Below are 19666 nucleotides of genomic sequence, written 5' to 3' on the forward strand. Positions count from 1 at the left end.
AAAACAAAAGTAGAAATGTGAACAATATCTTTAGGGAAAACTGTACATGCAGTGCTTTGGGCTGCCAATGAAAGTCTAATAGACGTCTAACCATAGCCCAAGAATAGACAATGCATATACTTTAAGAACATATAAAAGAAATAAAAAGCAAACACCTTGAACACCTGTTGGCATATCATACATCTTCAAGTTATTTTGGCAAAAATGTCAAATGTAATCAAATTCAAGTTTATTTAGAGTAGAAGTGGGTTACTCATTGCCGGACTATATTGGGTCTATAGTTCGCCATCATTTCATTTCTCAGTTTCTGCTTGCTGGGGATGTTTCTGTCTGTTAGAGAAAGTCAAGATTCACCCGGGAGCAATTTACCAATTCAGGACAGATTTAGAAACAACATCTAATGGAAATTTATAGAAATATTTTTGACCTGTATTATGACAACTTGTTTAATCATTTTGCATGTAAAGACTTATACTATGAACTAATGCCTAAATGTTGTGGGGGGTGAGACTATTCAACAGAGACCCATTATAATATATTTTGATCAACATGACATAAGCAACTGATAATGTAGGAAAAAGCTGAGAATTGAACATAATCATCATTTGCATGGATGTACCAAAGCATTTGCAACTTGTTCAAAGAAATGAAAAACGGCTTTTCTGATGTGCAGAAGTGACACAATGATGTGAGAATTGAACAGGTAGTTATGAGAATTTCAATTCTGATCTGAGAATTGTACTAAAGCAACTAATAAAAACTGTATTATAATTGAAAGCAACTCATCATTAGTCAAGATAAAAAAATTAAAGTTAATTATACTTAAAAACTACTTGTAGTGAACCTGTAGTTTTTGCATATATTATATGTTAAGGATACACTGCACTGCATACTAAAATGATATTTTAAAGTTTGCTATATGTCTATTATTGTCATAATAGGAAAATCCAATAGGGAACAAGGTGTTACCATCTTCCCCTGAGCTCAGGCAATAGAAGAACTCTCATTAAAATATGAAAAGCAAATCTTTTCATAGTCAAAGCTCTTCTGCTGGTTGACTAAAATGAAATTGATGTCAAATGAGCTTCTTGACAGTTATGAAAGTAACACTCGCTGAGCTAATCTTTCTGCTGTATGTGACCTATACTTCTCACACTGTGTTCACTTGAGAGTTTTTACTGTGAGGTTTACCACAATCATAGGTGGGTGGAGCTCAGACGACTGACATACGGTGTAAAGAGGGTTTGTCACTATCAAAGCCGACAGAGATGCAGTGAACTTTAGCGTGACTGAAATGTATGCGTTTTAAAGAATCACAGAAGAAGAGAGAAGTGACCGCCACTGTAAGTGATGTGTTTGGATGTGGGAAGGGATTGAAGGGGTTAAAGTTCAGACAGCTGCAGTAGGTGCAGGTTTTTCAAACAGGTTTAAGAAATGTTGGGCCTGCTCTTTGTGTAGGATGACATGCTGAAGATTCAACACACGTGAGTTTACCTAAAACTTTTACTTTAAGCACATCAGATGTCTCAGAAACATTAGTTTTAACTGAAAATAAAGGAATGATGAAATCTTTTCAGTATTATTTAAGTGTGTTTGCTGCCTCCTGTTTTCTCAGTATGTATTGTAATATGTGCCAACACTGTCAGATAAAATAAGGTGTGTGTTGCCATGCCAAATCTTTATTATAAATAAGACAAACATAACATTTGAGTCTTAGTAATAATAAAATGAGTCTGGTTTTAAGCACACTGTCAACTTTATGATAATCTGACAGATGACGGTGTTGAGTTCAATGACAAAACAAACTTGCAAAAACGTATAAAAAAAAATTAATGTATGTAATGCACATTTTTGAGTCAGTAACAGTGTGTTTAAAGTTTTGTTTAATGAACAACATTTTACTACATTTTAATGATTTTTCTCAATATTTTTGATAACCCCATTCAAAAAATATCAGGTGGTACAAACACTCATTCTATCATTTTCCAGATCTAATCATTTGCCAGATAAGTTTTAATGTGCTTCCTGTGTCATACTGATTGATTTTTTGTTTATTTGATAGAGGCATTTAAAATTATAATCCTAAAAATAATTTGAAAGTGTTAAACAACTTTACCATAAAACTAACAATATTTTAAAAGTACAATAACAATTATAGACAACGTTAGCTTGCATTTATTAAAGCTAAATTATTAGGTCATTAAAATTATTTAGCTTAATGTTTTTATTTCTTTGAGGCATTTATTGCCGTTGCACCCTTTGACTTTCTGGTTGCACCACCTGACCTCTGCAACCAATTTACCTTGACCAGACTTCTACTTGGATACTAGTTTGCCTCTGATATTAATTTTATAAATACTTTAAAACGCATTTTAAAATACAATTAAAATACAATTAAAATGTGTTTGATAAAATATCATTTGATAAAACTTCGGAGGTTGTACCACATCACACAGAAACTGTACCAGCCTACCCATAACATTTTGTAAAAAAAAAATCTGTATTTATGAGAAATATATAAACTATGTTGTGTTATATTATGTTTACTGTTTATACTTGTTAGCTTACTTATAAAAAGCCAATGATTGTGGTTGTACTACCTTGACCTTGAGAAAAAAGTTTTTGAATCCTAACATTCCAACAACTACTGATTCGTGAAAATTGTTTGTAAGATTTTAAACATAAAACAATGCCAAAGTATCTCATTTTGATTTTTTAATAATTTAAACTTTTTTTAAAATTATGGACTATTGCCCGCCTTTTACAAGTTTGAGATACCAAAACAAAAATGACTATTATTAAAAAATACTGAAAATATATGTTTTAATGTTTTAATAAATATCTTAAAGTGTTAATAAAAGAAAGGGTACAGCTATGAAACAAGAGCTAAAAGTACAGCTTTGTACCTAACGTGTGCATATTAGGGCCTTTCGCACCGTGGAAATCTTTTCATACCCAAACTATTTGTGGGACTACCCACTTTTTGCATGTTTGGACCTCGGTCAACTAGGGAGGATTTTAGTACTTGGAGGGCACGTTTGTCCTGTAAGTGTGTGTTTATTGGCCAAAAGCATGCCATATAAAACATCAGCAGTTACCGGTACATTTGTAAATATACAGTTAATACTTGGTGGTGGTTGAGGAGAGATTTCCCCGTTCATATGTAAAGCGCTTTGAGTACTTAGAAAAGCGCTATATAAATGTAAGCAATTATTATTATTACTTACTTCACGAACATGTTACAAAACATAAACATACGCAAATGTGTTCTTTTCTTAGCCTCGATTATATATAACACTACAAGTTGTCGTAGGAGATTTAATCAGAGGATGAAATACACATGAAAGGATGTAAGCTTGGTAGTAAGTATATTACTTGATTTCCTTTGCTTCTTATTTCCAAACCTTGTCAACTAGTTACGACAGCACAGCTAGAATGGAGGAACTTATGCCTGCATGAATGGTCAAATAAAATTATCAGACAATGAAGGAATCATTCGATGAATCCACAACAACCAAAAAGCACAGGTGAGAATATATACAGTCTATTTAATGTAATCTAAATGTGAAACTTTTTTTGGTAAAGCTTATTTTATGAATATATTTTACCTTCTGAAGTAAGACAAGATAAAACAGAAGTCGCGTTCATGTTTTCAAACACAGCCTTTCTTTTCTAACAGTGTAAATTCTGCTAGCACGATACCCAATGGGGTCTCTGGATTTCATACAAAAACCCAGGGTTTGCTACAGGGGTTACGTCTGTGTCAGGACGCTTGGGGACCTAAGAGCCCCTGGGATAAACATGGGGCCCACGCTGCTCTATGGGGCAGACCTACTGGGGTGAGTGCTTTTGGGTTTCGCTATTTGAGATTTAAACAAACCTCCAACCATACCATCTACTACAGAGATTCATTATACTGTACTTCCATTTTAAATGTGTGCTGCTACTTTTCTTAAAGTTATAACTTTTAACTTACTCCCATTGTGCAAATAAAATAAATAAACAATTAAACTTGCAAGTAATTTAAGCAATATGTTCTACACTGTAGTGGACTGTAGCGATTAATAAATAAAAACAATAAAAAACGAGACATTCTTTCATCTTTACCTGTCTCCATGTTTCATAAAGGTTTTGTATTAGGCTGTAATATGTGATTGATGCAATGTGCTGATGCCGTTAAGTCTGAGGCCATTTTGCCTGATGTGCAAGAATTGAGTCCTGACCATGTTTTGCCGATGCCTTTTAGTTTGATGCACGATGTTGTTTTAGATGATGTCTAATTACTGACGTTGAAGTCTGAGGATATCTTAAAATGTACACCGGGTGAGCAACTGGGGTTAAGGGCACCTCAGTCACAACCTGCCAATGGTGACTCAAACTGGCAACTTGTATAGTCGTCTTCAACCACTAGACAGTTGGATAAGAGAAGTGTGCAGTCAAAATCACTTAAAGAAAAGCAGAGATATATTACAGCAGATTCACTGTGGTCTTATGGGCCAGTGATAACTTAAGGTCACGCATTACTTACATTACTGTTGTGAGTAATGCAGATAATAATAATTATACATAATAATTAGATACAATTAATTATTTAAATTATATAAATAATTTAAAAAAGAAAAGTAAAAAGTAGTTCAATCTTAAATTTGCTGTTTTTACTTGAAAATTTCCTTTTAAAAAAGTCTGCTTCAAAGCAACACCATAAATGGGTTTATTATCAACAACATATTTTTTAACCTGGCATAAGCACTGAACCTAATTCAGGTTCCTGGTAAAGGTTACTGGTGTATCTAGTAAATGTCAAATATCTACTAGTATCACTTCCTCTGTGGTCAGTGTGAAGGAACACATTCCTCAAAAATTTTCTCAAAACACGCCTCATCAGTTTCCACGCAAAATTATTACATTAGGTCACCGTAAAAAAGAATTAAGTTGCATCCAACAAACATGATTAGATACAGCTAGATTAATAAAATAGTTTTGCATGGAAATTTGCCATGTAATTAAAATACATTTAACTGATGAGGCATTTTTTTAGTTTTATTTAAGAATCAATGATGTGAATCCTACATAAAACCCTACATTAAAAAATCCTACATAATGTAAAGAACATTTCTAATTTTAAAGATTGAAACCATTAGATGATAATCTGGATTTAACAGACAGGATCACACGCATGTCACCAATTTATTCTTGCATACTAAAGTTCATTACACACACTGTCACTATCTATTTTTAGCTTTCTTTAGCACGTTGTTGTGCACACAACTTCCTTGACTTCCTCGTGTGTGTGTGTGTGTGTGTGTGTGTGAAAGAGAAAGAAAAAGAGAGAGAGAGAGAGAGAGAGAGAGAGAGAGAGAGAGAGAGAGAGAGAGAGAGAGATACAGAGAGTGAGTATTTGCTCACAGAGTGAACATTTCCTTGAACTCAATGTTTGTGGTGTCACTCACTTAAATAGATTTTGAAATGAACTGTCAAGAACAAAACAATCCTAAAAACACTTCCTGAAACATCCTAACATAATGATTGAAATGTTTCTTTACACAGAGTTTTCTGGTGGTTGAAGGGTCTTCGTCTGATGAACAGCTTCTGTGCGTAACTGTAGGGTGTGATGGTGAACCAGTCCAAGACTTTTCCATATTAACCAAGGGAACAGGTACTGAAAAGACGACATATTATGAAGTAAACTAATTTACTAGCACTTATAGTGTACTTACCCGCCAAAACACTGATAATAACATGTACTTCATGTGGGTTTGGGTTAGAAAAATAAGATGTTATTTTAAAATGAGATGTTTATCATCATTTATTAATGTTTTGGACCATATTACTATGTTAGGTTAAGTTTGTTCTATTTAAAACATAAACAACAAGTATCACAGACACAGACTGTACATATTGTATAGAGTATGCATGCCTTGTCATCATGCCCTCCAAAGGCATATCAGCCAATCTTTTGTTTTGCTTAGTTTTGACAGTTTTAAGGGAAGATAAAAGATTTAGCATGAAATAAAAAGTACGAATAAGCTGTTATTATGCAGACACAGAGGTAAAGAATGCAGAAGAAAGCTACAAGTTCATGCGACGCAGCATTTAAACTCTGATGTGAATAAACTCGGCACAGCGGTTTGTTCTCTTTTTGTGTACTCTAATTCAGATCTTCCTGTTTCCTTATTACAAGTGTGATCTTTTGAGGTTGGTGACTAGTCTGTCCAGTATTACTCGCAGAGGGTTTGGTCTGACTCAAGCTCTTATCTTTGTGTAACAGCTCTTCAGCTGACAGCATCTCACCTGGCCTTCCCTGACATCTTTCAGCTGCTGCACTTCTACACACTGAGCAGGTCAGAATGAGTTTCATTGTATTTATGCAGTTATTGATAAAGTCTTACTCATTTATTGTAGAAGAAACTTAGCACAGGAAGTGTTGTGCGCCCGTGTTATGTAAATTATAGCAAAATCATGCAAGTATACAGTCTTATCTTTCTTAAGCGGCAGTACTTTAGAAACGTATGGGATTAAATCTTGGCAATACCATGATTCTTTTTAGTACATATTGTTTGTGCCCATTCTGTTTGTTTCAGTTTAATGTTTTTGCCTTTTTTTAGGGATGTGCTACCTGTTTGTTTATTGGTCCCATCGTGGGTTTACACCCTTAACAATCAGTCAGATCAACTTTTATCTCCACTTGGTCCAAGTTAGTATCTTTCCTGCCATTCACCGTTAATCTGCTGTTACATAAATGACATTTTGAATGGTTCGTTATTGTGACTTTCAGAAGCTTGGCTTTGCTCCTCCACACAAACCATGACTCCAGAAACACCAGGAACAGAAATGCCAGAAACGGTTATGTGCACAATACAGGTGATACAAGACAATATTTTCATTTCTTACCGTGTGGTACTTTGATGTTGATGTACTTCGAACACAGCTTAACCAATCGTAATAAAGGACTGTAACTATCTACAACAAGGAGATCGCCGGTGCAACACAGATGTCTGTATAAAATAATTTTAATAAAGATGCACAACAGTCAGGACTCTGATGAAGATGTAATTGTGCATCGAAACGTTAGTCACAGTCACTGTTGTGCATCTTTATTAAAATTTTATACAGACATCTGTGTTGCACCGGCGATCTCCTTGTTGTATATTGTTCCGTCCTGCTCTGGTCGCACCGGATTGTCGTGGATCACAGAAGCGCAGTTTACGCCTTTTTTCGACTGTTACTATCTGTTTTATATAAGTCTACATTCATTGCTTCAATACAAAGTGAAGCAGAACCGTCCATCATTCATTTATAGTTTTAGCTGACTGTACCTGAGCTGCGTCCCCCTTTTACCAACTCAGTTGCACTTTATTTTACAGTATGTGTACTTACCTTGTACATATATGGTTAATATGTTGTACTTACAGACAAATGCGTGGTACTTACTTCTGAGTATCTACATGGTAATTAAAGGGTATCATTGCTGTACTTGATGCCAGTGGTACATGCTTGGTAGTATTACTCTGTGTAGGTGCTGGATGATACCAGATACATGCTTGTGGTGTGTGTATATTGTAGCTGGCGGGAAACACTACTGTACTTATAAATTGTACATACTGTACATGGCACGTATATGATAACTAATAACAAAACTTTACTGACGTGCCATTTTTCTACTCCGTATCTTTGTCCTTTATTGTACCCTTTAAACCCAAGCATTGAATACCGTACACATTAACTACTGAGTACATTCATTAGTATGTCCATAGTAACTGCATAGAAACAGGACTGTAAAATAAAATGTTGCATTTACACAGTTATTACCTAGGACCTACAATCTAAGATATAGACGGTTTCATAGGACGCATGTGCACTGACGCGATACACGTTTGGATCCGAACTTTACTTCCGGTTTCGTTTTTTTAATGGTCTGACTAGTTGCTAAACTGATCTCTTGAACAAATGCCTCATCGAAAATAACAAATTTTTTTGTTTCCTAGGTAATCTATGTGTTGTTTTTTGCTTGTTATATAAATAAACTACGTTTAAAGAACTTTGTTGTTATTTATTCTTAGCGGAGTTTACCGGAAGCTACGTGCGGACCACGACAGCTGCTTGTTTATGTTGTTACTGCTGAAACCGTCTATAGCATAGTATACATATGCCACTGTGAGTTATATAAACTAGTCAGACCATAAAATAAGATGCATTGTTGGGTTTAAAGGGTATAATAAAAGATACAAAGAGTACAAAATGGCACATCGTTAGTTACCTTATACGTACACTATAAGTACCTGTTATAAATCCCACTCGCTGTAAGTACTAAGTACTTACATTGTACATTCATTTGTAAGTACAATAGTGTTTCATGTTAGTTACAGTATACCTACACTATACGTATGTATCTGGTATTACCCAGTAATTGCCTAGAGTTACATAAAACTACCAAGTATGTACCACTGGTAAGTACAGTAATGATTCCCCTAATAACCATGTGGATACGCAGGTGTAGGTGCCACACATTTGTCTGTAGGTACAACATATTTACCATATATGTACAAGGTAAGTACACGTACTGTAAACTAAAGTGCTGTTTGAAATATGTGTCTTTTGTTATGTAACACTTAAATTTCTTCGAATTGCTGTTGAGTAAATTCCTCTTCTTGTCAACCGCCAATTCAGCATCCTGTGGAGCTTGGACAGTTCACTGCATTTGGTCTTTTTCTCTGAGAAATTCTCATAGTTAATTTTTATGCATTCTAGCTAAACAGTTATACGTAATAGTAAGAAAATATATGTTGCTATATATGTAGTTCCCTTTCGATACAGTTCACTTTCATTGAGTCAATAGCTGACACTATGAGAAAACTCCTGTTTTCTCTGATACTGAAGTCTATTGGTTCACGCCTGTGAAAATCAGTGACATCTCAGCAATCCCCTCTGCTGGGCCCCCTCTCCCTCATTTCACTTTTTATGCTGGTGCCATAACCATAAATTCTTTTTTCAAGGGCGCACGATGTAAAGTTGTCACAACACGTATGTAGCCCGTCGTGTGTGGTTCGTAATTTCAAAATATAGGTTCTGCATGTCGAGTGAACCTGTGTGCACATGACGCAATGAACACATATTTTGAAAACACGAGTAACACACATGACACTACGAACACTTATTTTGAATTTGCGCCCCTTGGAAGAGCAGTCACGAGCCACCACTGGCCATAACAAGTGAAATAAATGGGAGTCATACGTCACCAACGGCCATGCTGCTTCTACCATTCACACCATGGCAGTACACAAAGTGTTTCAAGCTATTGGTCTGTGATTTTCACCGACATAAACCATTAGGCTTCAGTATTGGTGAAAACAGGACGCAATGATTGTTAGCTGACCATTTGCATTGGTTTTGTAGTGCATACTGGCCAATGCACATTCACCAATCAGCCATTCATTTATATTACAAACATAAGTGTCCAATGGAGTCCGTATCGTAATTTTTTTAATGCTTTTTTCTTTTACTCACATTGCATTCTACTAGTCTACTTCTCTGGACTTTTTATAGGATATTAGTCCATTCACGCCGAATATATCTTGTATTATCTCATTTCACTCATAGACTAAATGAATCAGTTTAACAAACAAAATGAATTGTGAAATGTTTTGTTGTTGGTAGCTGACAGCAGCCAGTGGGGCTCTGTGTTTTATTAATCCCCTGTACCTCCATGAACACGGCGATGATTGGCTCACTCGTTCTTCAGCGGGTACACATCTCACCAGCAGACCAATCAGCTTGAAGAGAGAGAAACGCTTAAGTACAACAAGAGGATGGGAAGGGAGAGGACTGAAACAAAGGCCGACCTCACTTGGCGATGAGAGTTCTAGGAGTATTGATCGTGACAGAGGTAGTAGTTGACCCTTTTTTTTTTGCTTTAGCTTCATTTGGTTTCATTTCAGCTGACCACAAATTATATTTATAGTCATTTTAAAATTCAGAAGAACAGCTATATACAATTCTTGCGTAACATCCTGTTTACTGCAGTGTCCGGTTTATATCCAGGCAACCAGGCCTTAAAGAAATAGTATGCAATCATAATGTCATCATAATTTCAGATTGCATACATTTTGTCCTTAAAGTGTGCATACACAAAGTGTGCACATACAGTATTTTACGCCAAATTTAGCTTTTTAGAAACCCCAGTATGTGCATGGAAAACTGCGTACAAACGTTTCAATGGCTGTTTTTGCATATGCAACATTTACTGTATACAGTACATCAGTCCCCTTAGTCCTTTTCATACGGAAAAAATACACGGAAAATGCGTCTGGGATTGTTTGATTTTTGGTTCATTCACACTACCAATGAGTTTCAAAAATCTATGTGTGCATTCACACACATAACGTAAAGATCCTGTAAAGACACGTGATGTATTAAAGTCCTGCACTTGGTAGGTTTTTTCCACAGCGTTTTGCTAATTATCCGTGATTTTTTTCTCTTACAAAACCTTGTGCATGTGAAGCGCTGTTCTGTCATGCTGGTGAATGATCTCAGCGTCGGCGCGGACAGTGACAAGCTCCCTGATCTCTGCTTCAGTCCAGTTTGGCGACATTTCTCATCATGAAAATTCCTCAACAGGGATTTTAATGCAGATCAACAAAGAGCTGAAGCATAATTTCTTGTTGCGACGACACACACATCCTCACTACGGCACGCACCTTACGCCATTGTTTCTACCTCTTTGTTCACACAGAATGCCTTCCATGAATGTTACAGGAATGTTACTAGGTCCTCTTTATGGGAGTCCCAGAACATTTACGGGATGTGTTTGTTTTCACACCGAAGCCTTTTTTGACAATCTTACTGAAATTTTCTGAATGAAAACCATGTCGTGTTAAACAGCCCCATATGAAGAAAAATAAAACATAAGAAATTAAATGTTTTATCAAAAGTGGTCCTAACTTAAGAATCACCTATGACTTCTGTTTTATACCATTGCATAAGCTCATAGGTTTATTGTTTTCTCCAAGGATCATTTGAGAAGAGTCCAGTTTCTCCAGCTACGCCAAGTGGAGTTGTGCTTCGAAGGGGAAATAGTGGCACCAAGCAAGACCCAATCAAAAGAGGAAGTACAGACTCCATTCACAGTCCACTCCCTCAGACACCACATCGTGTGTCGTGGATTGAGGAAAAGATATGGCTGAATGCACCATCTCCTTCATCTCTGCTTCCCCTGCCTTGCTTAGAGCTGGACTCACTGTCAGTCAGTAGTATTGAGGAGGAATTTGAACCAGTCTCGAGCCCTTCTCTATCCCAACAATCATCCCGCCTACCTTTGGCGGATAAGGTAAAGAACCGCCTTTCAGCGGCTCTGGGTGGACTTGTGTCACCACAGCGGCGATTGAATAAACGCATACAGGAGCTGGCGGAGCGGAAAGATGGGGCTTTTGCAGAGGCTGTCAGGTCATTCGTAGAGCAAACTCTCGCAGCTGGAAACGCTCCCGGGGTGACGTGCACAGAGATGCTACAGGAAGTCCGTTCCTCTCTCACTGCCCTCAGAGAAACACTGTTTGAATATCCAGAGATCCAAAGCATCACAGATGGTCTCGGAGACATGCCTGATTTTGAACTGGGTACGACCTTAAGATGGTGGCGCTTGTTATAGAATCAGATTACTTTTGGATGTAACAAAATGTGTTGATTCGCCTCTCATTTTTGATCTGCCCCACAGATGCAATACTGGAGCTTGCCCTCCATAAAGTAGCTTTAAAGCCGGTCTACACTCATCTTTATGTTTGTATGAAGACGGCACGCAGAGATGATGGTACGCTGCAACGTTTAGAGACAAACAAGAGCACACTGGAGAACCACAGTCTGGAGGAGTTGGAGGGGACGGCGGGAGCTGGCATACCAGATGCCAACATGGTGGAGAAGATCCAGCAACGCTGGACCGCGATGCATGAGACTTACTCACCTAGCAAAAAAGTTCACATTCTGCTTAAAGTCTGCAAGACTATCTACCATTGCATGAACGCTAATGCTAAGCCTGGTGAGTCACAATACATTTAGCAGTCCGCTCATTCATTTTTCCATAAAATAGTTATTAAGATTGCACAGCAGGGGCGTTTTGAGCATTGTGGATGACAGTATTCTTGAATCTGTCTTGCTGGTCAGTGTTTTTTAGTCTCTGGTGACAGCATTGCGGCATACCATGTTATGTTGATAACAGTGGCGGCTGGTGACTTCTTTTTTGAGGGCTCACGATGATGTATGTAGCCCGTCATGTAGTGGTTTGTAATTTCAAAATATGTGTTCTGCGCTTTGAGAGATCCTGTGTGCATCACGTGTCATGCCAAGGTGAGTGCCTGCTGCAGACGCGTCTAAAGGGTTTAGGATAAAAGAGACAAATCTCGCGTTTGCCAGATACTCGCATAATCTCATGCGTAATCAGAGTTTACTATTAAGGGAGTGTCTAGCGTATATTTTGGGAACGTGAGCGTCTCTTTTATCATAAACGGTTTTGACGCATGTGCAGCAGGCACTTATTTTGACAAAACACGTGATGCACACAGGAAAAGGGAACCACACACGTGACAACCTGAACACATATTTTGAATTAATGCATCCTCGGAAGAGCAGTCACGAGCCGCCACTGGTTGATATTATGCTATAATGGTGTCAGAGCATAATGTTTGGATCTCGACATTATAGTGTCTTTTGTTCTTGTCCTGGTTTCTGCTCTTGAGGCTTGTTGCACAAATCAACCTCAGGCCTACAGTCTACACATGCTTGTGTTTTAGTCTTTTAAAGTATCCCAGCCCACATGAAAACACAAAAACAAGTGCTGTCAAGAGCATGCCAAACTAACAGATGGCGATATAACCCTAACCATAAAGCCATGTTGGCCAATCACAAGTCATTGCACAGATTCGCCTCATGAAAACAAAAGAGATTGCTTCACACAATCTGACGTCAAAAATGGTAAAATGGCATGCACTTCGACACCATAAGCCAAAATCTTGGGGTTTACCAGCAACACTTGCACTAGTAACACTGCAACCAGAGTTTCTGAAAATCTTCCACCTGGCAAGAGTTCGGTTTCAGTGACTGGATACTGTGTGTGGAAGTGGACGAAATTCAAAGATAAAAATTTAATTGAGAAAAAAATTTAATTTATACGATTTGACAACCCGAACTCAAAAAGATTTTGGCATCCAATTAAAATGAAATACACGCTTTTATTTAGTGGTGAGTATCGCAATGTGGTCTTTAATTTCCTTGTGTTCATATCATCATAAAACACATGATTGCGTGTCTATCCCTAAAAGTTATTTCCCACCTTCTTATGAACACTTGTTTCATGTGCGCACACGAAAGTTTCACGTGAGCATACTATAGTTTGACGCGAAACTAAACTTTATTTATTTTTTGCTCCATGTCCTCTTAGGGGATCCATAATTTAGCTTACAAAAAAAAGTTTATGCTCAAGCTGAACCCAAACGTACATGTTTTGTGCAACAGACCACATCGATCAAGACTTTCTGCCTTGTTTAGTGTTTGCAGCACATGGCTTTTGTTTCTGATGTACTTTGCTGTCTCATGTCTGATCCTGCTCCTTTGTTTCCTTGTTAATCCAATTATTGTTTAACTTCTCCAACCTGTTTTCCTTCTTTACCCTCCTTATTTGCTTTCCCATGTAATCTTCTTGGCTGGGTATGAAATAGTCACTACTTGAGGGAACGTCCATTTTTAGTGGTGTCCGAAATCATAGTGGACATTATAGTGTGCACTCATTCAACCCCACAATGTACTGCAATAATGAGTTTACAATTAATGTAAAATCACAGCTAGTCACACTACTCATCCAACTAGGTGTGCTATGAATGAATTCTCGCGTCTCTCGGCGACTCCTAATGTAGGGAATATTGAATGAGGGCTCACAGCCCTTGTGTTTGCCATCCTGTGTGAGTTAGTTATCTCATCAAGTTTACTGTGTTTGTCTTTTTGATATAATCTAGGCCTCGGCATTATGTTATTTTCTATTTTATCAGTAAAGCCTCTTCTGTTATTTTGCTGTTCGCTAGTGTGGTTCTGTCTGCAAACCTGTCAGTTTCTATGTAGTGTTCAATGTTTTGCAGAATATGACACTGCGTACATGCAGAAATACAACCACTTCAGACACTTCTGAGTATTCATGGCACATCAGGTATTCAGGAAGGAGATTAAAATATGTTCATTGTTTTCTGTCAGGTGTGGTTTTTGGGGCAGATGACTTCCTGCCTTGCCTGACATGGATGTTGCTGCGTAGTGATGTTACCACACTGCAGATTGACACTGACTACATGATGGAGTTACTGGACCCCACACAACTACAAGGAGAAGGTAGAAAGTCCACACGCACACATTGCTGCCCCGACACTGACTCTTCCTTTTATTATGCGCTTGTTAAAGGTGCAGTGCGGAAATTTTAGGAGGATTTGTTGACGGAAGTCCAATTTAAAATGCACTCACCTAAAGGATTATTAGGAACACCATACTAATACTGTGTTTGACCCCCTTTCTGGTCTGCCTTAATTCTACATGGCATTGATTCAACAAGGTGCTGAAAGCATTCTGTAGAAATGTTGGCCCATATTGATAGGATAGCATCTTGCAGTTGATGGAGATTTGTGGGATGCACATTCAGGACACGAAGCTCTCGTTCCACCACATCCCAAAGATGCTCAATTGGGTTGAGATCTGGTGTCTGTGGGGGCCATTTTAGTACAGTGAACTCATTGTCATGTTCAAGAAACCAGTCTGAGATGATTCGCACTTTATGACATGGTGCATTATCCTGCTGGAAGTAGCCATCAGAGGATGAGTACATGGTGGTCATAAAGGGATGGACATGGTCAGAAACAATGCTCAGGTAGGCCGTGGCATTTAAACGATGCCCAATTGGCACTAAAGTGCGCCAAGAAAACATCCCCCACACCATTACCCCATTACATTAATGAGACTTACACTTCAGGCTCAAGGCATCCCGGATACTAACATTTTAACAATTCATTAAAGATTAATCGCTATATTGTCATCTGGGACTTCAATATGGAGATAAAGCTCACCGTGTGTATTAGTATTTTGCTTAAGCAAACTTTGTGTTATTAGCTTAAGCATCTGATAGTGTTTGGACTTTGGACCCCGAAGCGGTGTCATGACGTCAGACCTAACATGTGTATAGTAAGATAATAATACAAATCATCTCCTAATATCTCCTATCTCTCCTAACCTTAATGTCAAGTTTCAATGTGAGGAAGATTTTATCTCCAAAATGTAGCTGAAGCTGAAATCACCTAGTAAAGTTTTACTATCACTCAAAAAAGTTGTACTTTGTTCTTATGTAGGCCACAGAAATGACATGCTTTATCTTTTCAACACAAACTACTGTTGTGTTCATGACAGCACATTTCTCTCGTACTTTCTCAGGTGGCTACTACCTTACGTCGCTGTATGCCGCCCTCTTTTACATCAGCAGCTTCAGGCCGCGGCTGGCAAAGCGGCAGCTCAGTGCAGAAGCTCAGTCGTCTCTGAGCCAATGGCACCGCAGACGTACCCTCCACTGCAGCCAATCACGACGCAGCAGAAATCGAAGAACCATACGCAGACACAGGCTGACAGACGGAAGCCGTACCACATCAGAGGTAGATGAGGCCACAGATTTAACCAATACAACTGACAGCAACACAGCCGTCTCTAGTGTAGAGAAAACACAAGAGTGCAAGAGATTGAGCGAAGAGTTGGAGGTCGTAAAGGAAGAAGAGGATTTAAATGAACAACAAAAAAAGTCAACAGAGACATCGTGTCTCGACAAACCTAAAGCTGAGGATGATGGTAAAGGGTCTAGTGTAGGCTGGAATTAAGATGAATGAAAGTAACTATACTGAGAGAATGAAGAAATGCTATTTTAAAAAGTATTAGCCTGCTGTTGATCTCTGAACTCTGAAATAAATATATGCTAAATACATTTAAGTTAAGCTTTTTGAATTTGAAAATATATTTAGTTTTAACATTCATATATTAACATATATTTAAAAATGTATTTCAAAGACAACAAATACAAAAACAAATGTTTTAATTTTACAACCCATACGGCAAAAAAAAAAAATCCTGGCCAAAATATAAAAGTTTGTATAAAATGTATAAAGTATAAGTATAAAATGTATAAGTATGTATAAAAGATAAAAATACAAGTATGTTTTTGCAGTTGAAAATATATTTATTTTTAATCTTTTCAAATTTGTAACATACAAAGTTTTTCTTCCGATGCGATAAGAATTTTGATTCTTTACTATATATATATATATATTAGGGCTGGGCGTAGATTAATCTAGATTCATCTCATACAAAATAAAAGTGATTTTTTTTGCATAATATATGAGTTTGTGATGTGTGTAAATATTATGTATATTTAAACACACACACATACATATATATACATTTAAGAAATGATTTATTTAAATATCGTTTTTTATTTATATATAATTTAGAATATATAAAAATATAAATAAATATATATATACACATGTAAATGTTTCTTAAATGCATACATGAATGTGTTTATATGTATTTATATATTCATAATAATTGCACACAGAACAAACTCAGGTGTTATGCAGAGGGTTACTTTTGTTTTGTATGAGATTGATCTGGATTGATCTATGCCCAGCTCTAATATATATATATATAGAAGTGGGCAAAATATATCAAAATATACAAAAAATAATATATTTTTACCGTATGGGCCAAGTATTTAGTTTAAGTGTCCTGCACTGTTTGTGCTACAGACATGAATGACCTGTATTCAGATTTACATTTTCTTAAAGATAAGAACATTGTTTTTTTTAACAAAGTTTTTTGATCATGTGACTACCACCAGGGGGAGCAGGGGTGATTTTTTTAAAACATGCATATTCCTGTGACCACTAGGGGGAACTATTGAATTTATTTTCAAGTACACCTAAGGTTTATTATTTAAATATTACAAAATAGTAGTGTTGTACTTTTACTGTGTTGGAAATTTATATATTCAGTATTTATATTTACTGCATTGTTATTTAACTGTGTTTCTTTTGTAAATGTTTTGTTTTGATTTTACCTGTCACTTGAACCCAAAAACACGTCATGTAGGCCTAGGTTAAGAAAAATGTGTGTAAAAATGACCCATCTTTAGAAATCTTTACAGGCCCTTACGTAGCACACAAACTCTGTAAGGATTTTGTAAGCATGCACAAATTATAACTGTTTAAAAATGTATACAATGCATCTATACGTAGCCTGCAGGTATCACATTTCAAGGCCTATTGTATAAGAAACCTGGCATTCAGCCTGCTTTGATATACAACCATTTTTAATGTTGAAAGATATTTCCCTTGTCCCCACTGCAGCAAAATACAAGCTCATAAATCCTGGTTTAGAAGCAAACCTATGCACCAATGCCATACGCTTTTCATGATTCTGCACTTTTTCATCATGTAATGCATCATGCTTGGATGTATAATTCACCCAGCACAGGACAGGAATGAGATAAATGGCCTTTGCTTGTAATTTACTGAAATAAACAGATGATGTGTCTTTTTTTCAACACAAAGACACACATACAGGATCACATCTGATTTGATTGACAGATCTTAAATTTACTGTTTTATTTGAAGTTGTTTTTAATAGAGATTAATAGAAAAGAGCCGGTATTAAATTCTCCCCAGCACTTTCAAAGCAGTTATTTTCAACATTAATCTAACAGATGGATCATTAACAACCAGCCTGGATTCATCCTTCGCCTCTTTCTTTTCACACTCCAATTTTGTGCTTTTTCCCTCTAGTTTTTTTTTTTTTAGATGTTTTTAACAGCTCATAGCTGTAAACTTTGATGTATACAGTTTGTATAACAGTATCTAAGGTTTTCAGTCAACCATATAACTGCATAAATGTGTTTCCTTTTAAAACTGGTGCAGGATAAATACATTGTCTCTAAATTTCACAATTTTATACAATTTATATTTTTGTTTCTTTTTTTATACGTCCGAAACAAATTTTAGATATTCGTTTACCGTTTCTTTACCTTCAATTATTATTTAACTTTATTAATAAATGTTGTTAACATGCTTTACACACCATATACCGTAACAGTGTGGTTAATGTTACACTGTAAAAAATTAGCTGTAATTATGCAGCTGGTTGCCAGTAACTTACCGTAGAATACAAAGACGGAAAATGTTTTATGTTCATTTAACTTTGAACAAACTGTTGCCAGTAAATAACATAAATGTCAAATCTACAGTAATACTGTAATTTCTACAGACATTTTTTACAGTGTACAGTTATATTACAGTGTTGTAAAAGTGTTGTTTTTTTAAGTATAAGATCTCTGGGAAATATTCAACAGAGTAAAAAAGTGCCAACTAGTCTCCCTACTGCACAAGAGTTGCAGTACAATATAAGCAATATGTGTTTTAAAATGCTTTGTTAATTTATTTATTATCAACTCTGGCTTGTTGGCTGTGTAAAAATTGTATACTTTTGTTTAATTGCATGTTTCTCATTGTACTGTTGTTGTATTGCAAATAAAAAAAAGTGTTTAAAAATGTCTGATGGTCCTCCTGATATCTAGAGAGACTGATGCACGATATAATGCAGATCAATTTGACAAATTACATTTTATCATCAAATGAGTTCCACGCAACTTTGGTTTGTTATTAAAAGTATTCTTTATAATCTAAAAGCGAAAGTGTTTGAGGAGCATATAGTAGGCCTACATGCTGAGAGCATATCATTATCTCATTTTTTGACGGAGGTGGCATTTAGGCTTTTGCATCTGAGCTCCTCATATTTCACACTTATTTCCGAATGGCCAAATATAAGCCGATGAATCCATCTGGTTGATTCATACGGGTCTGCTTTATTACTTTACCATCATACCAAGGTACTGAAGTGCTTTGTTAAGGATTTTGCCGGTTTTCATATGTTGACCTTACTTGGAAATTTCTGTTTCCCATCAAGCTACAATAGTTCAGCATATTTCACAGACCATTTCATTATTGTCTCTGTCCTCCACTTCCTTTTCTACATTCTGACAGGTGTGTAATTGAATGATTGATGTTCACAAGCAGCCCGCCCATCACCCCCCACACGCACACACACACACACACACACATTTATATGCACACAGACTCACATGTGCACATCTATTGTAGCTCTCGAGCTAAACACGATGTTAATATGTGCATGTGCACAAACACTCACAAAGCTCTTTTGCTTCAGAAGCAGGATTTTACATTGCAACCCAACCAATACAGTAGCTGTACCATGCATTTAAATGTATTAATACCTCATTGCATTTGCAGACATAGAAAAAGTTACAGTTTTTTTAATCCACAGCCAAACACATAGAACAAATATTGATCAACTGCATTGTCTTTGATCCTCAGAAAATAAGCTTACTTATTTTTATATCCTACCAATGTAAACTAAACTAACATAAATGCATTTAATTATTTAAATTTAGCCTAGTTTTTACCCACCAAACCCACTAAAGCCAATGCTTTATATGCCTCAGCACTGGGTGTTTCTTCAGTGATAAACTCCATTCATGTACCAACTGTATTCATTCATTCATTTATTCACATGGTGGACTAGTTAGCTAATCGTAAAG

General features: G+C 36.6%; 1 protein-coding gene across 2 annotated transcripts; it reads left to right on the top strand.

Moving 5' to 3' along the window:
- Positions 1-1147: 1147 nt before the first annotated feature.
- Positions 1148-16297, top strand: rinl (Ras and Rab interactor-like). Of its 2 annotated transcripts, none has more exons than XM_055195620.2 (12): positions 1148-1343; positions 3417-3527; positions 3680-3839; positions 5548-5656; positions 6269-6341; positions 6606-6694; positions 6776-6861; positions 9655-9883; positions 11007-11609; positions 11708-12025; positions 14227-14358; positions 15445-16297. In XM_055195620.2, exons 2-12 carry the CDS (start codon positions 3484-3486, stop codon positions 15876-15878), a joined length of 2277 nt encoding a protein of 758 aa, XP_055051595.2. In that variant the 5' UTR covers positions 1148-1343; positions 3417-3483; the 3' UTR covers positions 15879-16297. The 2 variants fall into 2 exon arrangements, with proteins under 2 accessions (XP_055051595.2, XP_055051594.2); XM_055195619.2 differs by having other exon boundaries at positions 1149-1484.
- The last annotated feature ends 3369 nt before the right edge of the window (positions 16298-19666 follow it).

The sequence above is a fragment of the Misgurnus anguillicaudatus genome, chromosome 24, assembly GCF_027580225.2.
Source record: "Misgurnus anguillicaudatus chromosome 24, ASM2758022v2, whole genome shotgun sequence".
Classification (NCBI taxonomy): domain Eukaryota; kingdom Metazoa; phylum Chordata; class Actinopteri; order Cypriniformes; family Cobitidae; genus Misgurnus; species Misgurnus anguillicaudatus.

Excerpts from the sequence above, each read along its gene's own strand:
- rinl (XM_055195620.2), top strand. The coding sequence starts at position 3,484 with ATGAAGGAATCATTCGATGAATCCACAACAACCAAAAAGCACAG. Across the intron at positions 3,840-5,547 it reads TATGGGGCAGACCTACTGGG|AGTTTTCTGGTGGTTGAAGG; the intron begins GTGAGTGCTTTT and ends TTCTTTACACAG. Across the intron at positions 11,610-11,707 it reads CATGCCTGATTTTGAACTGG|ATGCAATACTGGAGCTTGCC; the intron begins GTACGACCTTAA and ends TCTGCCCCACAG.